General features: G+C 47.3%; 1 protein-coding gene across 4 annotated transcripts in view; it reads right to left on the reverse strand.

Annotated features, from left to right (window-relative positions):
* Positions 1-22,751, reverse strand: part of FAM124B (family with sequence similarity 124 member B) — a 271,679-nt gene extending 248,928 nt beyond the window's left edge. For 3 of the 4 annotated variants that reach the window (XM_069618170.1, XM_069618168.1, XM_069618171.1), the window contains exon 1: positions 22,427-22,664. In XM_069618170.1, the coding sequence (XP_069474271.1) occupies positions 22,427-22,451 (25 nt within the window). In that variant the 5' untranslated portion in view covers positions 22,452-22,664. The other variant, XM_069618169.1, reaches the window with a different exon arrangement.
* Between the last annotated feature and the right edge of the window lie 787 nt (positions 22,752-23,538).

The following is a 23,538-nucleotide window of genomic DNA, read 5'->3' on the forward strand; positions in this document are numbered from 1 at the left end:
AAACAGATTTCTGAGAAATATAATCCAGTGGCAGATTGTCTGTCTCAGTTCCCATCTCAAAGAGAGAAAATGGAGGATGTTGAGCAGAGAGATGGGTGGGTAATTTGTCTAAGGGAAGAGGTAGAAAAGAGCACTGGAGGAGGAGGTTGAGATGAGTAGGGTTATTTAATTCTCTCAGAAAGGATGACAGGCCAAGCCTGAATGTGAGGTAGCATACACACTTGTCAACGATGAGTTATCCTGCTGTTAATGGGGTCTGACAAGGTTGGAGCGGGGAGAAAACCAATACCTCCCAAAGGTTTAAGGTCCAATATGGTAGCAAGCGCTCATGAAGGGGAAGAGGAGGTTAAGATGGCAGTTTTGGTGGCCAGCTAAGGTAGACATGGTAGAATCAGTAGTGGAAAACTGTTCAGCATGTGCAGAGCGACAAGCTAAACAAACCAAGTTTGGAAATTTTGCCTCGTGTGAGTGTTCTATTAGTGGTCTGGCAGAAGCTTGCCATATATGTAATTGGCCCCGTGGAGAAGTTATAACTCTCAATATAGAATAGTGCTGGTGGATTACACATCCCAGTGATTTGAAGTTAGATTTGTGATAATATGCTATTATATGATATGATATTTTATTTATATCGTGCTCATACATATGTGTTTCAGAGCGCGATCAGGCAAAGGGGGAACAGGGGAGAACAAAAATAATGGTTTTACTACGACTAGTGACATTAAGAACGCGCAAGTGCATGGGAAAGGGGAAAGTTCATGGGAGGGGGGAGAGGTGGAAAGTGCGGAACAGAGGAGAGAACATAATAAATAAATAAATACGTAAAATAAATAAATAAATATTGGTGGTAGTGCAGCCAGCAAGTGGCAAGTGCTAGGTTAAGCAGATAGTGTATATCTGGTAAGTGCTGAAGAGAAGTGGGTGGGGGACTGTATGGGTACAGATAAAGACCCCAGTGCAAGGGGAGGCCCGGAGGCAGTGCAGGTGGGTGGCAGGGTGAGCAGGTACCTGGGCCCGAAGGACAGAGGGTGGTCAGGTGCACGGTGCCGGAGAGAAAAACTGCTCAGCAGGGGAGAAAAGGGACAAAGACAGAAGTGAAGAGCAAGGTCTTGCGGTGCTTCCGGAGATGGCTCTCCTCAAGTTTCAAGGTGGCAGGGAGGCTGTTCCAAAGGTAGGCCCCAGCCGAAGACAGAGATCTACCCCCAGCTCGTTTCTTTGAAAAACAACTGACCCTGAGGGAGTTAGAAGTAGAGGAGCAAAGGGCTCGAGACGGGAGGTATTTACAGAGGGATAGTTGAAGGTATTTTGGACCCAGGCCCCAGAAAGCCTTGTGGACAATGCAGAGGGTTTTAAATTGAATCCTTGCATACACGGCGAGCCAATGGAGGGATTTCAGAGCTGGAGAGATACGATCCCAGGGCTTGAGGCCAAGGAAAAGTCTTGCAGTCTTGTTCTGGATCAGTTGTAAAGGGCGGAGAGTGGAGGCAGATAGGTTTAGAAAGAGGCTGTGTCAACAGTTCCAACTCGAGTGGTCATTGACTACTTGTTAGAGATTTATACCAGCTAGGGATTTCTTGAGTCTATTGTGAGTGATAATGGTGTGAAAAGTGTATCTCTAGAAATTTTTAATTTCCTGAATGTCCAAGGTATTAAGAGTCATAGAAAGGCATTGTGCCCTCTCCAGTGCATGAATTAGTTAGAAATGATGATCGATTCATCAAAGAAAATTTGCAATTGGTGTTAGTGAGTGAGTTACCAGGGCAACAGGTTTTATCAGAGAGGTTTGCTGCATATAGGGACACTCCCCATCCCACTACAGGATGTAGTCCCTTTTCAAGGATGAGGAAGTTGAGCATGGGCATAAATAGGTATCTTCTATGTTTGGTGAAAAGGGAAGAAATACAGTTAGCTGAGGATATTATTGTGGCAACATGCAACGGTATAAGTAGGGATACAAAACTAGGCATAACAAACGTATGAAATGAATGAAAGGAGGAGAAAGGAGTAAAACCCAGTGATTGGGTGAGAGTATGAAAACTTTTCCAGGTTTATTAGGGACCAACTGTGTATTTCCCACACCTTATGGTGGAAAGATTGAGTACATATCACGTAGTGATGGACAATGGTAGGCACAGGGTAGTGAGATGTGACATAGATGATACAGTACATGAGCATAAGAGTTACAAGGAGCAACATATTCCTCTTCACAATGGAAAAAATGAAGTACCTGTACCCACTCTAGATAGAATAAAGAGGGTAATGGCATGAGACGTTGGGCAGAATTATATGCAGTACCCTTTGGGAACACCACACACAATTAAGACTACAAGTGACAGTACAAATTCACCTTTGGTACAAGCCTGTACTACACATTAAAGTGCTAGCGATGGCTGAGCAGCCGGACGTATCTCAAGAGCAAGTGAGCAGCATCAATAGTTACACAAAGGACAGCAATTACTATGATTCAAACAAACACTGACTCAAGGTTTCTGAGTAAAAGAATATACATTTATTTACACATCAGTTGTAAAACATTTCACTAAAGCACAACAGTTTAGAAATCACACTCTTAATACACCACACCACTCCCAATAGATTCTGGACAAGTTAAGGTAAAAAATGAAATATGAGCAAAACGGCACTCCAATATTTTAAAAGGGAGGGAAAGACAAAGCTAGATAAAAATTGAGCAGCACCAACAGGTAATTAAGCAGGGCAATCTAGAAAGAGGAACTACATTGATGGAATCAAATCAAAAAGGCTAAGGGCCGAAATTAATAGGACAAAAGTATTTTGTTCAAGATCACACAGTTCAGGGTAGTTCGCGGTTAAGTATTTGCCAAGAGTTCTGGATGAGGTTGGTCGGCAGAAATGTTAGTTTAAAGAGTAGAGAAGGACAAGCCCTCGGATTGGCGAAAGGTTTCACACACCTTCACCGCGGCTGGACGAAACGAACAACCGGATTCGAATAGTTTCTGGCAAGTCCTGCAGGCTGACGGTTCCTGAAGCGTCTGTCGGACTGACACGAAGTAGGAAAACTGGAGGGTCCTGCACTGCCCAGGGATGAAACCAGCATAAGAGCAAAGCAACAAATAAAAGGTGTGCTCCTTAAAACGCAAGCGGTGTCCGTTCCTCCTGGCTATCTGGTTCACTGTAGCTCTGTACAGCGAATTCGACCAGAGAAGGGCGACCTGACGAGCAGTTTGGCAGAAGATCTTCCCTGTCGTTGGAGTATGAAGATTCTGAACTGTAGCAGGGCTTCACCGAGCAGTTCAGTCGTTGTAGGGGTCCTCTTCTGTCAGCTCCTCTTCTGTTCTTTCATTCCAGTGGCTACTCTGCCTTTCCAGTCCCAGAGACCTGCTTTCTATGCAGTTTTCCCCCATTCACACAACCTAGCTGTCAGTCACTACAACCAATGAGATCAGAGTGTGACATGGGTCTCCAAGGAGACCCTGTGCAGGGAGTCCTAAACCCCTCCCTAACATCCTGTCCCCCCAGACATACAGGCGCCTAAGGGGGGCTTCTGGGTAGAAGCCCGCGAAAGGACGGTGAACACACAGAGAAAAACACGAGACATTTTCAAAAAGAAATGGCAAATAAACCCAGCCGGAACCGTATAAAAAATGTATGTGGTCTATCGGGTTTAAGTTCGAGGCTACCAAGATAGCCTAAAACAATACCACAGCTATTTAAGATAACTGCAGTAGGAAAAATAGGGTAGTTACCACTGCCACCAGCAAAGTCTTAATGAAAAGGAAGTGAAACAATGCTCCAAGAGAAATAGACAAAAAGGGATAAGTATTAACCCTTTCCAGTACTCTATGTAAGATAGTTTGTACTGGGTCTGTGGATTTTAAAGAGACTAATAGAGTCAATGGCAACTTTACATGTTCTGGGAGACAGTAGTCAGTCCCAGAAAATGGAGTCTGAGTTGGAAAGTCTAAAAGACAACCCTGCTGTTTAACACACAGTAAAATGATGATGCCTGTGGAGTAGGTGCGGCTCCACAGTCTATGAACACAAGAAAATGTTAGACATACACAGCAAAACACATGTAAGAGTGGGAAAAAGGCTCACACTTGCCAGGTGAGAAAAATAAATCCCAGAAATCCAGCAAAGCTGCTGAGGGACTCAGTAGGTAAGGGAAATTAGCCATTCTGGAGAATTCTCCCTAACACCCCCCCCCCAGACTAAGGGACAGGAGGATTTAATCCACTCCTGGATGAATCTCTACCTCTAGTCGGTTAAAAACATCCTAGAGAGACCATCAGCATTTTGGTGGTGACCTCCTGCTCTGGGCTCAATAGTTCAATCAAACCCTTGAGGGCAGATTGACCCTCTCAGAAGTTTTGGGTTCTCCCCTTTCATTTGCATTAACCATCTCAAGGGTTGGTGGTCTGTCTGAATCACAAAAGTAGATCCATACAAGTATGGTCTAAACTTCTTCAAAGACCACACAATGGCAACACATTCACGCTCTATGGTTGTCCACCTTGTTTCTGGTTCCTTCAGTTTCCTACTGATGAAGCAAATGGGGTGCTGCCTACCTTTCTCATCCAGTTGACATGGGACTGCACATATACCTGTATTGGAGGCATCTGTCTGCACAATCAAGGGTTGGTGATAGTCAGGAGCTCTTAGGACTGGAGCTTGACAAAGGGCTTTCTTCAGGTTTTCAAAGGCTTGAGTGCACTCCTCATTCCATCTAACCCTTTTAGGGAATTTTGGAGAGAAGATCACATTCAAGGGAGAGGCTATGGTCCCATAGTTCTCAATGAAATGCCTGTAGTACCCAGTGAGACCTAGGAAAGCTCTCACTTAGATTTGATTAGTAGGGGTGGCCCAGTTCGGTACAGCTTGTACTTTGCTAGGCAATGGCCTTATTTCACCTCCTCCTACCTCATGACCAAGGTAGACCACTTTGCTCTGACCAATTTGATATTTGATTGCCTTTAAGGTCAGAAGGGCCTGCTCAAGACCCTGCAAAACATATGCCAAGTGATCAATATGTTGTTTCCATGTAGGGCTGAACACTGAAATGTCATCCAAGTATGCCATGCAGAAGTCCTTCATCCCATTCAGAACTTGATTGACCATCCTTTGGAATGTAGCAGGTGCATCCTTTTGTCCAAAAGGCATAACATTGAACTTGTAGAGGCCTGCTGGGGTTGAGAATGCAGTTTTCTCCTTGGCATGGTCTGTCAGGGCTATTTGCCAATAGCATGAGGTTAGATGAAATGTACTGAGGTACTTGGCTGAACCAATTCTATCCACCAGTTCATATGGCCTTGGCAGAGGATGGGCATCAGTCTTAGTGACTGCATTTAGAGCTCTACAGTCCACACAGAATCTCAACTCCTTGGATCCTGCCTTTGGTACTAGAACAACTTGACTAGACCATGGACTTGTAGAAGGCTCTATAACCCCGAGATCAAGCATCTTGTTGACCTCTCCTTTGATGTGGGATCTCACATGTTCTGACTTTCTGTAACCTCTGCTTTTCACAGGTAGACCGTCACCAGTGAGAATATCATGCTGGCCCCAAGGGGTCAAGCCTGGTGATAGTGAAAACAGGGAGGCGAACTGATTTAACAGAACTTTGCACTCCTCCTGTTGTTCAGAAGTCAGTTAAGAAGAGAGATTGACTCCTCCTATTTTCTCATCCAAAGTTTGGCCTCTGAGGAGGTCAGGTAGAGGTTCACTCTCCTCTTCCTCTTGAGCTGAAGCTAAAAGCAAAGCTCCCACTTCTGGTCTCGAGACATTTGCCTTCAAATGGTTGGTGTGAAAGACTCTGGGTGCCTGCTTAGGTCTGCCTAAGTCCACCAGATAGTTCACCCCTCCAAGTTTGCCCACAACCTTGAAGGGTCCTATCCATTTGTCCTGCAATGCCCTCTGCCTTGTTGGCACCATAACTAATACAAGCTGGTCTTGAGTAATCTCAACCATGCTGGCCTTCTGGTCATGCCAATGTTTGACCAGAGCCTGACTTGCTTTTAAGTTATCACTAGCTTCTGCCATCATGTGTGACATTCTCCTTCGGAGACCTAACACATATTCAGTCACTTTGACTGGCTTGGGGGAAGGTGCACTCTCCAACCCCTCCTTAATCAGGGCCAAAGGACCTCTGACTGGATGGCCATAGAGAAGTTTGAAGGGACTGTATCCAACTCCCTCCTGAGGGACTTCTCTATAAGCAAAGAGAGGGCATGGCAGTAGAAGGTCCCACTTTCTTTTAAGGGGTTCCTCTAAAGCACTTATCATGCTCTTCATAGTTCAATTAAACCTCTCTACCAGTCCATTTGTCTGTGGATGGTAGGCTGTAGAGAACTTGTGAGTGACACCACCGTTTTTCCACATGGCTTGCATGTATTGGGACATTAAATTGGATCCCCTGTCGGATATCACTTCCTTAGGAAACCCTACTCTAGTAAAAATACCAGTAGAGCCTTAGCCACAGCCTCAGCCGTAACAGTCCTCATAGGTATTGCTTCTGGGTATCTTGTAGCTACTACAACCAGGATAAGCCTGTTCCCTGAAGATGTGGGAGGATCAAGGGGACCAACAATGTTGATGCCCACCCTCTCAAAAGGAACTCACACTACTGGGAGAGGCACCAGGGGTGCCACATTTTTAGCTCCACTCTTGCCAGAGGTTTGGCAAGTGTGACAGCTCCTACATAATGTGTCAACTTCTGAACCAATCTTAGGCCAGTAGAAGTATAAGCAGAGCCTTTCCTTGGTCTTTTTGAAGCTCAAATGACCAGCCAAAGGCATCTCATGGGCTAACTGTAGGAACTGGAGTCTGTTAGCAAGGGGCACTACAATTCTTTTACAGTCCCCAGGGATAGACTCAGTCGGTTCACTGTAGAAGAGGCCATCTTCCCAGCTTAACCTATGCTTTCCAACAACTTGCCCATCAAGTTGGTTAGCAGCCTGTTGTCGAAGACCCTCGAGAGTAGGACACTCTCTTTGTCCTCTGCTGAAGTCTGCCCTGTTGGGTCCACCTTCTGCCAGTAAAGACTGCAGCTCAGGATGGTCAACAGGGTCAAGATCTCCAACCAAAACGGTGTCTTCTTCCCGATCTGACTCTTCAGAAACTGGCTCAACCACACATGGTGGTACCTCACACTCTGCCTCAGCAGGTGGAGGGGTCAAAGGTGTGACCTTGGACAATCTTGGGAATGTCCTTGTTGGTAGGACAGGGGTGCTGTCTGACTTGTTCCTTGAGGTCTTGGGTTACCCCTTTGCCTCTTTATTTCCAGAAATAGCAGTGAGCAACTCCTGTGGAGTGGGAGTGATGGTTTCTTCTATCAACTCCTCTGGAGAGCCTCTTAAGGGCCTCTCCCTGGCAGGCCTAGTGAGCTCCTGTTTCCTTCTGCTGGGAGGCCTGGGGGTGCTTGACACAACTCTGTGAGTTTTCAGGTCATTACCCAACAGGACTCTCCCAGGCACTTCACTCTGCACACTAACAGGTATCTTGACAGTCATATCATTACACTGGATGAGAGCTGGTAACTGGGGAAGCATTTGCACAGGGCCTCCAGTTAACTTGGTGAGGCGTTTGGGTGCCTTAGCAATATCCTCCACCTTGAAAATGTATTCATCCACCACAGTTATACTGGCTCCAGTGTCTCTGATGGCAGGAGTTTCCTGGCCATTCACAAGAACACTGTCTTTATAATACTCTTTAGTATTATCTGGAATGGAATTATAGACATCTAAATTTGGTTGTTCCCACAAGCCCAGGGACGCTAAAGTAACACTAGCTGAGACTCTCATGTGTTCATCAGCCAGTAGGTGAAAGTTTCCACTTGCCATAGGTACTTCTTCCTCTGGGGAGAAGGTTAAGGAGACAGTGCCAACCCCTGAAGGTTTACCCTTACATCTGGGATCCCTTTTCACATGGTCAGTTGACCCACAAACATAACATTTCCCAAATGTCTTGATGAAAGGGGCTTTGTTCTGACCTCCATCTGGTTTGGGTCCAGATGGTGCACTAGCCTGATTCGGTTTCCCCAGTGGTTTACCCTTATGTTGCTGTTTGTGGCCCTCTTTTGGATGGGGGTATTAGAATTCTCCTTTTTATCTTTCTTTTGCTGCTTTCCCTCATCCTTCTTCTGAGTTGCCACAGAATCCTTGTGAGTAGCCCTGTTGGCAACCCACAAGTCAGCAGCCTTAGCTAACTTCTTGGGATATATCTCCTTTGAATCAGCCAAGTGCTGTCTGAGCTCAGGAGAGCAGGAATCATAAATTGACTCCAACATAACAAGATTCCTCATACCTTCATAAGTGTTTACTCTGTAACCCTTAACCCAAACATCTAGGTTTTTCAAACATTCACATACCCAGGTAGCCCAAGGGGTACCATCATGCTTTTTGAGGGTCCTAAACCTCTTAAGGTACTGGGAAGGGGTCTTCACAAATCTAGCAATTAAAGCTAGCTTCACACACTCATAATCCATCCTATCCACCTCCCCCAACTCCATCACATCAGATGCAACAGTGGGTAGCCTAGAGAAGAGCCAGGGAAGCAACTGATTCCCGTAAGACCTTGAATCCTATGGTTATATTCAAACATTGCCAACCAATCCAAAATATCAAGCTTAACCTCATACATACCCACAATTTCTTTAGGCATACAGGGTCTCTTAGGACTGGAAGACCTAGAAGACTCTGAGAGAGAAGCATTTTCAATAGACAACCTTTTCATTTCTAAGGCATGATTTATCTCCATTTCTCTGAGCTTAAGTTCTTGATGCTTTTGTTCAGTTTGAGCATTTAAACGTTTAAATTCCAATTCAAGTCTAATCTTTTCTAGAGCAATGAATTCAGGACTGAGTGTAGGACCTGGTGGGGTGCCAGTGGACAAAGGTTGAGGTTGCTGAGCAGGTAAGGGAGCAGTGAGTCCTACATTATGAAACACCTCTGCCTATTCTAACTCATCAATAATAGACACATTATCATCCTCATCATTTTGCACATTTTTTGAGGGGTCAGGTATTTCAGACCCACCCTCCAGACTTTGTTTCTCTAACAACCTTTCAATCAATTCAGATGTTTTGCCTTTAACAGAGAGATTCCTTTCTCTACACAGATTTTTCAAGTAATCCACAGTGTAACTGAGGAGGATCTCCTGACTGTAGCTTTCCATATCAGACACAATTAATATTGCTTTTTAGTGATGTGTAGCCTTGTGGTTAGTTGATTCAAGGTAACAGCAGCACTCTAAGTGTAACTACTATATTTGATCCTCACCGCTGTACACCAGTGTTAGGCAGAATTATATGCAGTACCCTTCAGGAACACCAGACACAATTAAGGCTACATGTGACAGTACACATTCAAATTTGGTACAAGTCTGTACTATACAGTAAAGTGATAGCGACGGCTGAGCAGACAGGCTTATCTCAAGAGCAAGTGAGCAGTATCCATATTTACACAAAGGACAGCAATTACTATGATTCAAACAAACACTGACTCAAGGTTTCTGATTAAAAGAATATACATTTATTTACACATCAGTTGTAAAACATTTCACTAAAGCAAAGCAGTTTAGAAATCACACTCTTAATACACCACACCACTCCCGATAGATTCTGGACAAGTGAAGCTCAAAAACGAAGTATGAGCAAAATGGCACTCCAATAATTTAAAAGGGAGGGAAAGACAAAGTAAGATAAAAATTGAGCAGCACCAACAGGTAAGTAAGCAGGGCAATCTAGAAAGAGGAACTACAGTAATGGAATCAAATCAAAAAGGCTTAGGGCCAAAGTCAAAAGGACAAAGTCTTTTACTCAAGATCACACAGTTCAGGGTAGTTCGCGGTTAAGTCTTTGCCAAGAGTTCCAGGTGAGGTTGGTTGGCAGAAAAGTTAGTTTAATGAGTAGAGAAGGACAAGCCCTCTGATTGGCGAAAGGTTTCACACACCTTCACCATGGCTGGACGAAACGAACAACCGGATTCGAACAGTACCTTAAAGTGGAGAAGCAGCTGTAGCTGAGGCCGACGTTCCTGGCAGGTCCTGCAGGCTCACGGTTCCTGAAGCGACTGTCGGACTGACACGAAGTAGGAAGACTGGAGGATCCTGCACTGCACAGGGAAGAAACCAGCAGCAGAGCAACGAATAAAAGGTGCGCCCCTTAAAACGCAAGCAGGGTCCGTTCCTCCTGGCTATCTGGTTCACTGTAGCTCTGAACAGCAAATTCGACCAGAGAAGGGGAACCTGACGAGCAGTTTGGCAAACTGGTTGTTCCCACCAGCTCAAGGGGAGAAGATTCCTTGAAGATCTTCCCTGTCGTTGGAGTATGAAGATTCGGACCTGCAGCAGGGCTTCACGGGGCAGTTCAGTCATTGTAGGGGTCCTCTTCTGTCAGCTCCTCTTCGGTTCTTTCGTTCCAGTGGCGACTCTGCCTTTCCAAACCCAGAGACCTGCTTTTTATGCAGTTTTCCCCCATTCACACAGCCTGGCTGTCAATCACACAGCAGGGTGGCTCTCCCGACGGGATTATCTCCCCAATCCGATCAGAGTGCAAAATGGGTCTCCAAGGAGACCCTGTACAGGGAGTCCTAAACCCCTCCCTCACATCCTGTCCCCCCCCAGACATACAGGCGCATAAGGAGGGCTTCTGGGTAGAAGCCCGCGAAGGACTGTGAATAAAGGAACCAAACTTGGTTTGGCAAGCAGAGAAAAACACGAGAAAGACATTTTCAAAAAGAAATGGCAAATAAACCCAGCCAGAACCGTATAAAAACGTATATGGTCTAGCGGGTTTAAGTTCGAGGCTACCAAGATAGCCTAAAACAATACCAAGGTTATTTAAGATAACCGCGGTAGGAAAAATAGGGTAGTTACTACTGCCATCAGCCAAGTCTTAATGAAAAGGGAGCGAAACATTGCTCCAAGAGAAACAGACAAAAGGGGATAAGTATTAACCCTTTCCAGTACTCTATGTAAGATACTATGTACTGGGTCTGTGGATTTTAAAGAGACTAATAAAGTTAATGGCAACTTTACATGTTCTGGGAGATGGTAGTCAGTCCCAGAAAATGGAGTCTGAGTTGGGAAGTCTAAAAGACAACCCTGTGTCACTGCACTGAAGGTGCTGTGTAACACACAGTAAAAAGATGATGCCTGTGAAGTAGGTGAGGCTCCACAGTCCATGAACACAAGAAAATGTTAAACACACACAGCAAAACATATGTAAGAGTGGAAAAAAGGCTCACACTCTTGACAGATGTGAAAAATAAATCCCAGAAATCCAGCAAAGCTGCTGAGGGACTCAGTAGGTAAGGGAAATTAGCCATTCTGGAGAATGCTCCCTAACATGAGCCAGGAAAAGCGACATGGCTCAAGAGTGGGGAGACCACAACGAAGACTGGGTGCACATACGTACTGGCGAATGCAGTGTTGTTCATAGGAGACACTGGAGAATTCCAATTCCATTGTAGTGGTACTTTCTTAAAGGTTCTGAGTTTTTATGTATATTGCTTCATTCACACATCCTATTCCTTATGAATTTGTATCAATATTTCATGGAAAAAAGACAAAAAGGGAGCATCTATGGCAGCAGGTGACGTGGAACGCAGCATGCATCCTGCTCAAGCCGAGTCCAGGCTACCCGACAAGTAGGTTATGGGAGTGGATGTTTGGGAGGAGAGAAGGATGCCAAGGAGTGGCAGTTATGAGAGACCCTGTGTGGGTCTGTATATGTAGTAACCGTATCTCAATACCACAACATGTCCTCCTCATTCTAGCAAACGTAGTGATCTATTTATGTCAACTCTGCAAAGATGGGCTCCACACAGAAATTATCCTGACTTTCAAAAGGCATGAGCGATTGAACCCAGTCAGCTATCGCCATATAGCCTTAATCGATAATACAGGAAAAATGTATGGCAAGTTGCTCCTCTTGCGTTGGGAGAATTTGGTCCATGAGAACAACCTGCTGATGCCAATGCAAGTTGGGTTTAGGTCTGAAATCGGCACAATAGATTAAGTCTTCCACCTGCATATGGTCATGTCAAAACATGTATCAATTAGGAAGAATCCTTGCACACCCTTTTAGTAGATACAGTTACTATGTGGAAAACGTTAGCGGAGCAATGAGTACAATAGGAAATCTTGTCTTGTATAATATCCCTAAAATCAGACAACACAGCTACAGTAACTTTTGGATTGGGGAAGAGAGGCTTGGTGTATGCCAGGGCCGGGCTCTTGTACCAGTTATTGTCTTACTGTATTAATGAGATTCCAGAAAAATGTCATGAAATTAAATCAGACTTCACAAAGATAGACAATCAATATATTACTATCTTTGACTTTGCCAACGATGGGTCTGTAATTTCTAAATCACCAAAAGTCATGCACTATTTAAACACTTTTGAGAAACAGTGCAGTGAAACGGGTCTTACCATTGACCCCAGTAAGACCAAGTATGTAGCATATTGCCCTTATTAAAAATCTAGAAGATGTCTAAAATTAAATTATTAGATAATTGAGATGATACCTCGCTTTGAATATCTGGATGTACGTTTGAATGACACCTGCAACTGGAAGCACCAGCTTGATCAAATGAATCTGGTACTGGGGCATCGCAGTGATGCAAATCTGCATGTTTCCTCCGAGTATGTAGACAGAGCAACAACATCATGCCTAGAGAAGTACAGAGGTCAGGCAAAGGCAAATGCAATACACTGCACTGAAATTAGTTAAATGACGCAAATGGCCATTGGTGAGAATACATTCATGAAAAAATTAATGGAGTTTCCAAGGGGTGCTCCAAACCTCCCTCTTCACCTTGAACTACGGCCAATGGGAATCGATTATGGTCATAACGATACATTACTGAGTAAAAAGCAAGGGTAAGCCCACAGCCTGTCGGCTATCATGGGGTACTGATAGAGAAGACTAAAATGTGTGAAACACTGTTGCTAAAACTGGCTGAGACATAGAAAGGGGGGCCCCGGGGGGAACGCGAAGCATTTCCCCCCGGGGAGTTTTTGGCGCTACACATGGCCAGTGAGTGGCCGTGGGGCAGAGCGCCTCCTGGGGGGGTATTTAAGGGCTCAGGGAAGGTTCGGGAGGCAGGCGACGGTTAGGACTTGATGATTGTCAGGTCCTGTTGCCTGCTCCCGAGCCTTCCCTGTAGTGCCTGGGGCCTAGGTGGAGATTTAGAGCAGGTGAGGTAGGGGAGTAATATCAGAGGAGGGCGGTCAGGTTTCGTTTTAAAAAAATAAAAATAAAAAAATAAGTTTGTTACTGTTTGGTTAGGAGTTTGTGTAGGAGGGGTGCCGTAGATAAGACACCCCTCGCGTCTTACCGTGTCTCCGGGCTTCCGTGTGCGCGCCGGGGTTATCCTGTGAGCGGGGGTGTGAGGGCTCCGTGGTTTTTGCGGCGGGGATTTGGGGGGAATCCTGCATCCGTGCGTGGGCCGGCTGTGCGTGTGGGTTTTAGGGCCAGAGAGGGAGCAGAGAGGCAGCGGCTTTTCCACGGCTCCTCAGTGGGATTTCCCGCTGATAGCGAGCGTTTGTCTCGGTCTGGTGGGCAGGGCAGCGCAGTTAAAGGGGCCGTGTCCCTCGTAGGTGGGAGAAGTGCGGTGCTGTTTGGGCACCGCCAGGTGGCAGTGTGCGCTGCTGTTAGCAAGCACTAATTTGTGCTTGTTTCTTAGAGTGTTTTTGTGGGCTCCCTCTTCCGGGTTTTTTATTAGGTAGTAGGGAGGGAGGGGGTTTCAAGGATAAATTTATTCTAATAGGGTTTAAAAAAAAAAAAAAGACATTTTTTTTTTCTTATAAATTTTACAAATTAGCATAAGGCAAGCATAATAGTGACAACACCAGTAATAAAAGCTAATTAGGTAAGGAAATTTTGGGTTTATTTTTCTTTTATTAATTATCAATATTAGGGAGGGTATTTTACGGGTTATCACACAAGGTGTGTTTTGGTTCTGGGTCTGTTTAATTTAGTGTCAGGGTTGCTCAGGGCCAAGGGTGCTAGTCCACGGGTAGGTCCCGGCTCGGGGGCGTAGAGTACGTAGTTTGATGTTAAGGGGCATATTTTTGGGCACACGCGGATTAGTGTGCACAATGACAGGCCGGGGGGCAAGCAAGAAGGGGCTTGTGGATGCTGGGGCCTTGAAGAAGGCCCTGGAAATCATTAGCAGGGCAACTAAAGCCCAATTGGAAGGGGCGGTAGGGGAAGTTACGGGAGAGGAGGAGAGTGGTGGGGGCCGGCCGCAGCGTAGAGCGGCGGCAGACGGTGCGCTGGCGGCTGTGGTGGCTTGCACCCCTACGGCAGGGAGAGGGGAGATTTGGGAATCCAGGGGCAGGAAGATGAGGAGGGAGATAGAGAAGAGGGCGGATGGGGGTTTAAGGAGGTCGGGGGGCAGCCAGGGAGGGAGGAAGGGTATGATAGCTCTAGGGAAGAGGGGAACGCTCGAGAAGGTAGGGACCGAGGGAACACCAGTGGGGGCAGGGGTGGGGCGCAGGAGGGGGTGTCAGGACAGAGGGGAAGAGGGGGTAAATACCTGCAGAAGAGCGCAGGTGGGAGAAGGAGGGAGAGGTCCCCGTCAATTGAGGAGGGTAGGGCGGGGCGCGGAACGGCCCCCCCGGGTAGGAGGAGTGGGGGCGGAGGGCGCTGCGCAGCCCCCGCTGTACAGATGGAGGGTGAGGGTTTCGGTACGGCCCCTCCTCAGTCAACGCTAGGAGAGTCTGGAGGGCGCAGCACAGCCCCTAGCAACGAGGATTTCAGGGTGGAGGTCGGAACGCCTCGCCCAAGAGAAGAGGACCAGGCAGAGGTTCCCACAACCCCGCCGAGAAGACGTCAGGGGAGTGGCGGGGCGGACGCCCCGGGCTCGCAAGAAAATCAGCAAATCATCTCGAGCATGAGCTCGCATCCTCAATGGTATTTAAGGGGTGATGAAGTTGGTTGGGAGGAATACGGGGGGCAATGGGAATTTGAAGATTACAGGGCGGAAAGGGAAAGGGTGGAGGAGAGAAGAAGTTCAAGGTGGGATAGGGAAAGGGAAGTGCAGGGTGGGCGGGGTGAAAGGGGTCAAGGGAATTATTGGCTGGGTGATTGTGCTGACATATTTTGTCCCCGCAGCAGGAGCCCTCTAAGAATGGAGAGGAGGAGCACCGGTGTGGACACCAGGCCGCAGGTGGCAGGTGTGGAAAGAGATGAGCGGGAAAGGGAATGGTCATCTGCATGGCAGAGAGGGGTTACAAATAGGTGGTTAGGGGATGAGCGGGCTGGTTTTCAAGGTGTAATGAAGGAAGTTGGTGTGCGGGCCATTGGAGCCGAGGGGGTTGAGAAGAGCATTTGCTCAGTGGAGGTCCAAACGGACAAGGTGGTGGAGCCATTGGTGCTCGAAGTGCAAGCCAGAAAAGATAAGGAGTGTGAAGTGAAAAGAAAGGAGAAAAAATTGCCATACATGGGGATAACAAAACCATTGGGGGCGCACTTGATGGCAGCGACCAGGGAGAAGATTCAGGCGGGGGAATTTGTGGAGGTCTTTAAATTGCTCCATAGGGAAGTGAGAGCAAAGGAGGGGTCTAAGGAGGAGGAGAGGGAACTGGCTTCACGCCCAAGGGTCCCTGTGACTATTGAGAATTGGACGTCGGCGTTTAGCATTTATGCCAGTGTGTACTGTGAAAAATTCCCGGAGCGTTGCGTGGCCCTGCTTAAATATATGGACGTAATTAGGAAGGCTTTCACGAGTTTTGGGGGTTTTGCCTGGGTACGCTATGATGAGGAATTCAGAGCGAGAATGGCGGAGGACAGTCAGGCGGTCTGGGGGGAGATAGACATGGATCTTTGGCTGCAATGGATGGCTCCAACGAGGCCTGCCCCGACATTGCACACAGCAAGTGGGCTGCCTGTGCCTTACCGGCCCTTTCTTGGTCGCCCCGCCCATGAGGGGGCGGGGGGAGGAGGCGGAGGACAGCCCTCGACAGCATGTTGGGAGTTCAATAAAGAAGGCTGCACGAGGTGGATGTGCAAATTTAAACACGAGTGCAGCAAGTGTGCGGGTCGGCATCCAGTTACAGATTGTTTTCAGGCAGGGGACAGTGGGGCAGGGCGAGGAGCGGGGCAAGGAGGTGGGGGGGGAAGGACCGCATGCCAGGTAAATTGGGGTGGGCTGGTAGTTCGGGCTCAGTTAACGTAAAAGGAGGGGGGGCACAAGGTTTGATGAAAGGTTTTTGGGGGTGACTTAAAGAGGGTAGGAGAAGGGTGAGGAGGAAGAAGCGTAGGTAGGGGAGGGCCGCAGGGGGGATGTAACTGTGGAAATTGTTAAGGGGCGGTGGCCGTCGTTTAGAGGGCATGGACGACGGTGGCGAAGCTCTCACGCTTGCCGCACGACAAGGTGAGTAAGCTTCAGGCTGCATGGACGGAGGTGCGGGAGCACCTCTGGTGCAGCTAGGGGAAGTGATGCGCTGGGTCTGCATGGACGGGGGTGCACTAGGGCCCCTGGTGCAGCTGGGGGAAAGAAGTGGAGCAACGAAGCAAGGTGCTGGAAGAGGAATTTATGTGGAATGGACTGCATGGACGGGGGAACAGGTTTGGCCCCTGGTGCAGCGGTGGAGAGGAGTAAGGAAGAAAAGGGGCCTGCATGGACGGGGGTGCACTAGGGCCCCTGGTGCAGGGGGAAACAGGTGGTAATGGACGCGAGGATCTTGGAAATGAGTGATAAGGAAGGGACTGCATGGACGGGGTGCAGGTTTGGCCTCTGGTGCAGTGGCGGGAGGAGCAATAAAGCAAAGGGCCTGCATGGACGGGGGTGCACGTGGGCCCCCGGTGCAGGGGGGGCAACGCAGGGCCAATACTAATAAGGTGATGGAAGGTGGGGGGGCAAAGGGGGAGCAGGGGGGTAATAGTTTAGAGGAAAGAGGGGGTCTAAGTGGGTTTAGGTGTATTGTATAAAGGTTAGGGAAAGGGGCGAAATATTGGGGGACGGTAGGAGAAGACCTGAGGTGTTTCCGGAGAAGGTTAAGGAGATGGCCAGAGGATAGGGTACTGAGGAGGTGTTACTAGTGGTGTGGGAAAGGTTACGAGGTTGGAACTCATTCATTCAGGAGGGGTGCAGCATCTGAAAGTAGCAGGCTGGGCTATTAAGAGGAGTAGGTGAACAGGTTGGGACGCTGGGAGTAAGGGAGATACAAAGGGTATGTCAGGGACCGGGGCAAACGGAAGGTATTTATAGAATTTTTGCAGTAGGTAGCAAGAGTGTTGCATTTATTAGGATGTTGTTGATTTGTAAGTGATTTTGTAATTTCTTTTTCAGATGCTGCTAGGAGATCCGGTCAGATGTCAAAAATCTGTTTTTTGGGACATTCTAGGGTTAAGTGGGCGGGGAAAGAAGCTGAGAAAAGGGTTGTTGGCAGGCAACTGGGGTGCAACTATAAAGATGTTGTGGTAAGATGTCCGGGTTTGGGGGGCTGGGCTGGGATTAGTTGCTTCCTATGTTGGGCTGGGGTGAGGGAAAGCTATGGGCCTACAGATGGGGGGATTAGTTTTGCTGGGGAAAATGATCTGGTGAGGGATACGGGTGTGGCTCTTCTTAGGTTCTGGGCTGGGAGACTGGGTAAAAAGTTTGAGGTAGAAAAGTTTGGGGGGGGTGGGGCAGAAAGAACTCCTCGGGGGAGGGTTTTTCTGGTGCCGGGGGCATGGCCCCTTTTGATGTGGGGGGAGGGAAGCACAATGGGGGAATGACACGGGAAAGGATGGGGTGGCGCTGTTTGCACAAGCAGGTCACCCCGGGGGAACAGGTATTGAGCCTGGAGGGGCATGGCCCCTGGGAGAAAGCGGGACGCCTGGAAAAGGGGCAAGGAGACGGTAGGATCCCAAGGGATCATTAGGGAGGAATTGGGTTATTTAATTATTTAATTGTTGGGGGAAAATTAAAATGTTTAATTTATTTAATTGGTGGTTAAAATATTTCTTTAGTTTGTTAGGCCATGGAGCCAGTTAAGCGTTTGATTGTAAGCTTTGGCCTGTCACATTAAAGCGACCTTTTCCACTTTTAAATGAGTCTGGGTTTTTGTGCAGTAAGCCAAAAGGGGGGCCCCGGGGGGAACGCCAAGCGTTTCCCCCCGGGGAGTTTTTGGCGCTGCACATGGCCAGCGAGTGGCCGTGGGGCAGAGCGCCTCCTGGGTGGGTATTTAAGGGCTCAGGGAAGGTTCGGGAGGCAGGCGACGGTTAGGACTTGATGATTGTCCCGCCCTCCCACCCCTTTCATTTTCGTTTAGGGTAGTGTCTGGTTATGTAATATGGGGGGGTCCATTGTTCATGGGATTATGCGGGGGTTTTTTTTAGATGACATGGCGAGTTTATGAGTTTGGGGTCTGTTAGGAGGGTAGGGTTTGGTAGTTTTGTGTGACAGGTCAGGGCATTGTGAAAGTGTGTGTAATATATGTTGCTGATGTGGCAGGTCAGGCTGGCTGCAGGTCATAGGAAGGGGGAGTTTGGTGTAGAGGGGAGTTTGAAGGGTGTTGAAGTGGGTCGGGGCGCCGGGGGCATGGCCCCTTTTGATGTGGGGGGAGGGAAGCACAATGGGGGAATGACACGGGAAAGGATGGGGTGGCGCTGTTTGTACAAGCAGGTCACCCCGGGGGAACAGGTATTGAGCCTGGAGGGGCATGGCCCCTGGGAGAAAGCGGGACGCCTGGAAAAGGGGCAAGGAGACGGTAGGATCCCAAGGGATCATTAGGGAGGAATTGGGTTATTTAATTATTTAATTGTTGGGGGAAAATGAAAATGTTTAATTTATTTAATTGGTTGTTAAAATATTTCTTTAGTTTGTTAGGCCATGGAGCCAGTAAAGCGTTTGATTGTAAGCTTTGGCCTGTCACATTAAAGCGACCTTTTCCACTTTTAAATGAGTCTGGGTTTTTGTGCAGTAAGCCAAAAAGAGTGGATAACAAAAATAGGTATGCCACAACTTTGGGAAACACCAAATAACTAACCAATATATATATTGTCAGTAACAAAAATGGTCTACTGGACTAAAGGTATATAGGAACTCATGGGGAAGTGGGCAATCAATGTCCTACTTACAGCGTAAAAATCTTGAACGATTGGAAGCCCACCTATGGCAGCTCGAATCTCCTGCTTCTAAGTTTCCCTTTGAAAACTTTAGAATAATATCCTTTCACGTCATACTATTGCTGCTAAGGATTCCATTGCGTAAATGAAAACCAAGGCCACGCACGGCATCCTGTTCTCACTGTCTCGGTATTTGCAAGTGAGGAACTGTTTTTTTTAAAGAGGGGATAAGAAATGTGCACAATGCATTTCGTTTGTGTAAAGCAACCGTCGAACATGAGCAATAAGACGGAAATCTCTCTCAGTGGTGAAAGCAAGTGTATTGTGTGCCATGCATATAAAAGCGATATGATAATAGGAGCATGCATACTTCAAATTTTAGAAGAAAACCAACTTGCTCGTAAGATAAATATAAAAGTTACAAACAACGTTGCGGAATTAAATTAAGTATAACGATGTTGGCAATTTGCACACAAACGTACTTGAAGGAATAGATTGCAAGCCATCTTACATATTCATTTGGTTATTGAACGTTTAAAATTGACTTGTTGAGAACGAATTGGGGTGGATCGATCTGTGCCTTTTGGGTGCGTTTGTTTTCTTTTATGGTCTTTTTCCAAAATAAACATGTGTTGCTCTTTATTACTAATTATTTATCAGCAGGAATGGACAAGGTTTGCTCGATACGACTGGCATGATAGTAAAAATGCGTCACAAAATGCATGTGTTGTTTGAAGGTTTCTACTGCTTACACGTCTAAAATAAACCCAATTTCCTTCCAGATGGTTTCCCAAAGGACCGTTGCAACCTCTCCACCGCCTCTGCAGACGCTCCATTTTGAATTAAGCTGACCTGTGGATGCAGGCCCGGGGCCCCTTTGTAGAACAACGGCTGCTTGTCCATCGCGCTTGTGGGCTTTTGTTGCCTTCCGGCTCCGCGATGAACTTTAGCTGTCCTGATATTCATGGATATTAGGTATAAATCCAAGTATTGTGACTTTACCTGGTATGCACACTGCGGGTTATTCGGATTGGCAAAAATGGCTGCGCATACCAACGAGACTTGAAGAAGAATCTTGAGATAAACTACAACGGTGTCAAAGAGCGCATTTCTCAAGCCCTGGCGAATGAGAGCAGGTCGCCATAGTAACCCTATGCTAATGGCACGCTGTGGGCAAAGCTGGAGTGAAACCCTAAGTCAAACTTTTGGCAAAACCTTCGCTGCATCTCATCCCTTTTACCGAAAATGTGCAAGTTGTGCACACAAGTTAGTCTAAATTAGATGTAAAAGCGACAGTGTCGCATGCATGTTTACTCCACCCTTCTGCGATCATTTAAGTCACTACAAAGAAACCAACTTACAGTATTTCCCATCGTCAGATGGCAGGCGTGTGGTGCTTTTGGAAACGCTGCACATACTAAAGAACCGCAGCAGAAAGTAATAACTATGCTTCCATGTACTACTCCGTTTTCCAGGGAGAAACACGATCGACACCAATGATATCATGTGTCGAACGGATCCGAAAGGTCGAGAGACATGTGATACCGCCGCACTGCGTCCTAAAAGAAACCCTCTGTGCAGCCGCTCACACAGGCATCGTGACTGGCACGTATGGAGAAGGCAGTCGATGTGCAGCCCTTAACAAGTCACCATGGCATCTCTAGGGACAGGAAATAGCGTCCTGCGAGTCGCGACCCATCATCATTTCTGGGGAGCCACAGAGCATTACCAACCCATCGTCAACTCTGTGGGAGGGGCTCAGCTTCCCCAGTCAATTATCACGTCCTGGGGCGGATCTGCGCCTCATCCAAACCATCATGGTTCCTAGAGTTGGAGCCGCGCTTCTGCGTCCTTACCTCTGCAGAAGGCACCCTGCCTATCCCAACACATCGCCATCTCTGGGCGAGGTATCATGCCGCCGGCAAGCCATGATCATCGCTGGGGAGTGGGGGTCTCCCCGAAACTGTTATTCGTCCTGATGGCAACACAGTAATACATTATAAAACACCATCCTCGTGCGGGAGGAGACATGGGCCCACCTGTAACCCACCTGTTGCCATGGTATGTTCTTTTTTCCAGTACATTCTCTCTGGGTGAGATACCCTTTCTTGCAAAACCCATAACGTTCTCTGGTGGCACCTCCAACAAACATGCCCACCCGTCGGGGAGGCACTGTTTCCCCCAAAGCATCCTCTCGGCCAGCAGACACCAGCCAATATCTCTCGAGGAATCATGGCACATCCCCGACCCATCAGCATCCCTGCATGATTCGTTTTACACCACGCATATCACCCTATTTGGTGGTGGCGTGGTACCTACCCAAACCCATCATCTTTGAAAAAACGCACCACGCCTCTCCCGAACGATCCTCATACGAAGGAAGCCTGCTGGCTCACCAATAAACTATAATATAATGGTACCCAATGTTTCGACCTTGGATGAGTCTGCCTGCCAGTTTCCAACTGGTAACCTTCATGCCATGAAGAGATCTCAGCAACTTAGATGCTAAGAGTCTGTAACACATTAATCCGAGATCTGACCACCCCCACCGCCCCCTCCCCCAGCCTGTGAATTTAGCTCGTTCTTAGCCAAGCCAACACAGCGAACTTTGCAAAGTCCAACTGTGGGGGGCGGGGGTGCTGCTCTGTAAACAAGTGCACATCGTAGACAAGTATGACGGTCTTAGCCTCTACACACCATTTAAAGAGGGTGTGCAATCAAGGTCAGAATGGGGGGCCGGGGGTGTTGGTGGTTTATTGCATCGGAGTTTACAGAACAGTGCCTCAAGGTTTTGAAGTTAAGGCAGTTATAGCTTTCGCACTTGCGAAGGCGTTATGGGGCCATCAGGGTGTGTGTGCGCAATGGACATGGTTCGTAATATGTCCCTGAAAGTAGTCACAGACTCCTAAATTGTTTTTGGGAAAACGCATGCACTTGGAGGAGTTAGGCAACACTTTCCGTAAAACAGCCCTTAAGTGAGAGGTATTTTGTTGCCCCACCTAAAAGTGGGGAAAGTGCGAGAAAAACGACTTTGTGTGTGGCCGCAAGGTGAAATACGTCAGCCACTCCCAACATGAACCCCGTGGTATCGTCCAGCGCCTTCTCGTGGAAACACGTCGTTAGCTTACCCCAGTGCATACCGCATCAGACGCGCTTAGTGTACAATGCAGCCGCAGGGCAGCCACGGAGTACGGTTTTAGTGATGACAGAAACAGACCGTTCAAGTAATGCAACAATATAAAAGAAACTGCAACAACAAAACGATGGGAGCTGCGGGTGTACACAAATTGGAATTAATGCAAGCAGTCAATGCCGAACCGAGAAGCAACGACAGGGGGTAGAGTAGAGCTCAGACACAATTAGACAGTGACGTTTCATATGGGCATACCGGTGAGTTCCATGTAGTCTGTCATCTCCCAGGTCAGATGTCAAATCGTACTGTTGACTAACGCTGATCCCTATGCACAGGCGTCACTGCCGTCTTCGGTCCCTGTTCTCTGGTGAGCGTCTCTGAAAATTGCTTCCTGTTTCGGACGCTGCTGCCTGTGGCGGTGCTCAAGGAGACACCTCCGGCTGTAAAGAATAGTGCGCGCCGCCTGGAGACTAAATAACAAACGGTTTCAGCCGCTCCTTACCCTGTTGAGTTTTAGCCTCGTTCCCGGCTGGCTCAGCCCAGAGGACTCACGGACTGTGTACTCCTCCCTATTCCAGCGACAGCTTTTATGCACAGGACACGGTCTGGGCGTTATGTAAGTGTGTCACTTACTGCAAGTGGAATGTCAGAAATCCCCACCAATCAAAACAACGTATTAGCACATGGAGATGTTATTGACCTTCTTTAAGCCAATCATAATGTTCAGAGTGCAGTCAATAACTACCAGTATTGACTGTGTTCTGGACATCTGTCTTCAAAAGCAAACAGGGAAACAACAATGGAATTTCCAGGCAAGATTATTTCAACAAGACCCTTTATCTCTTGGAGGAGCTTTAGTTTGCTGCAACATGCTATTTAACAAAACAAAGGCACAGTTAAAACATTTGAAATTGCTTTCACTTTCTTGTAGAGAAATAGTTTCCTTTTACATTAGACCTAATGCATGCTCATTTTGAACCGGCTCCATTATAACTACGTTTCCAATTGAAATGCTTAACTTATGAAAACAGCCTAATTTAAATACTACAAAAATGAAACAAAGTTAATTTACTAAGTTTGTCTATTTATATTACTCACTATTAAGGTGATGTTTTTACTTCACCACAAAAACTCCAATAGATGTATTGCTATTAGCACTATGTGCTATATAGCTTTATAGACCTCGGGCAGGGTTGTTATCCCTTGAGATAATGACCATTCCCAAATTATGGCCTTCGGCATTGCCACGGGCCATAACAGGTAATTATGCCGCAATAACACCCCCCCCCCCCATCGGTCTAGAAGGCTAAATTGGTAGGACAATTTGACAGCATTGAAAATGCACATTTTCCTATCGGAAATGTTGA

Source organism: Ambystoma mexicanum, chromosome 10, assembly GCF_040938575.1.
Source record: "Ambystoma mexicanum isolate Mex_15411 chromosome 10, UKY_AmexF1_1, whole genome shotgun sequence".
Lineage (NCBI taxonomy): Eukaryota > Metazoa > Chordata > Amphibia > Caudata > Ambystomatidae > Ambystoma > Ambystoma mexicanum.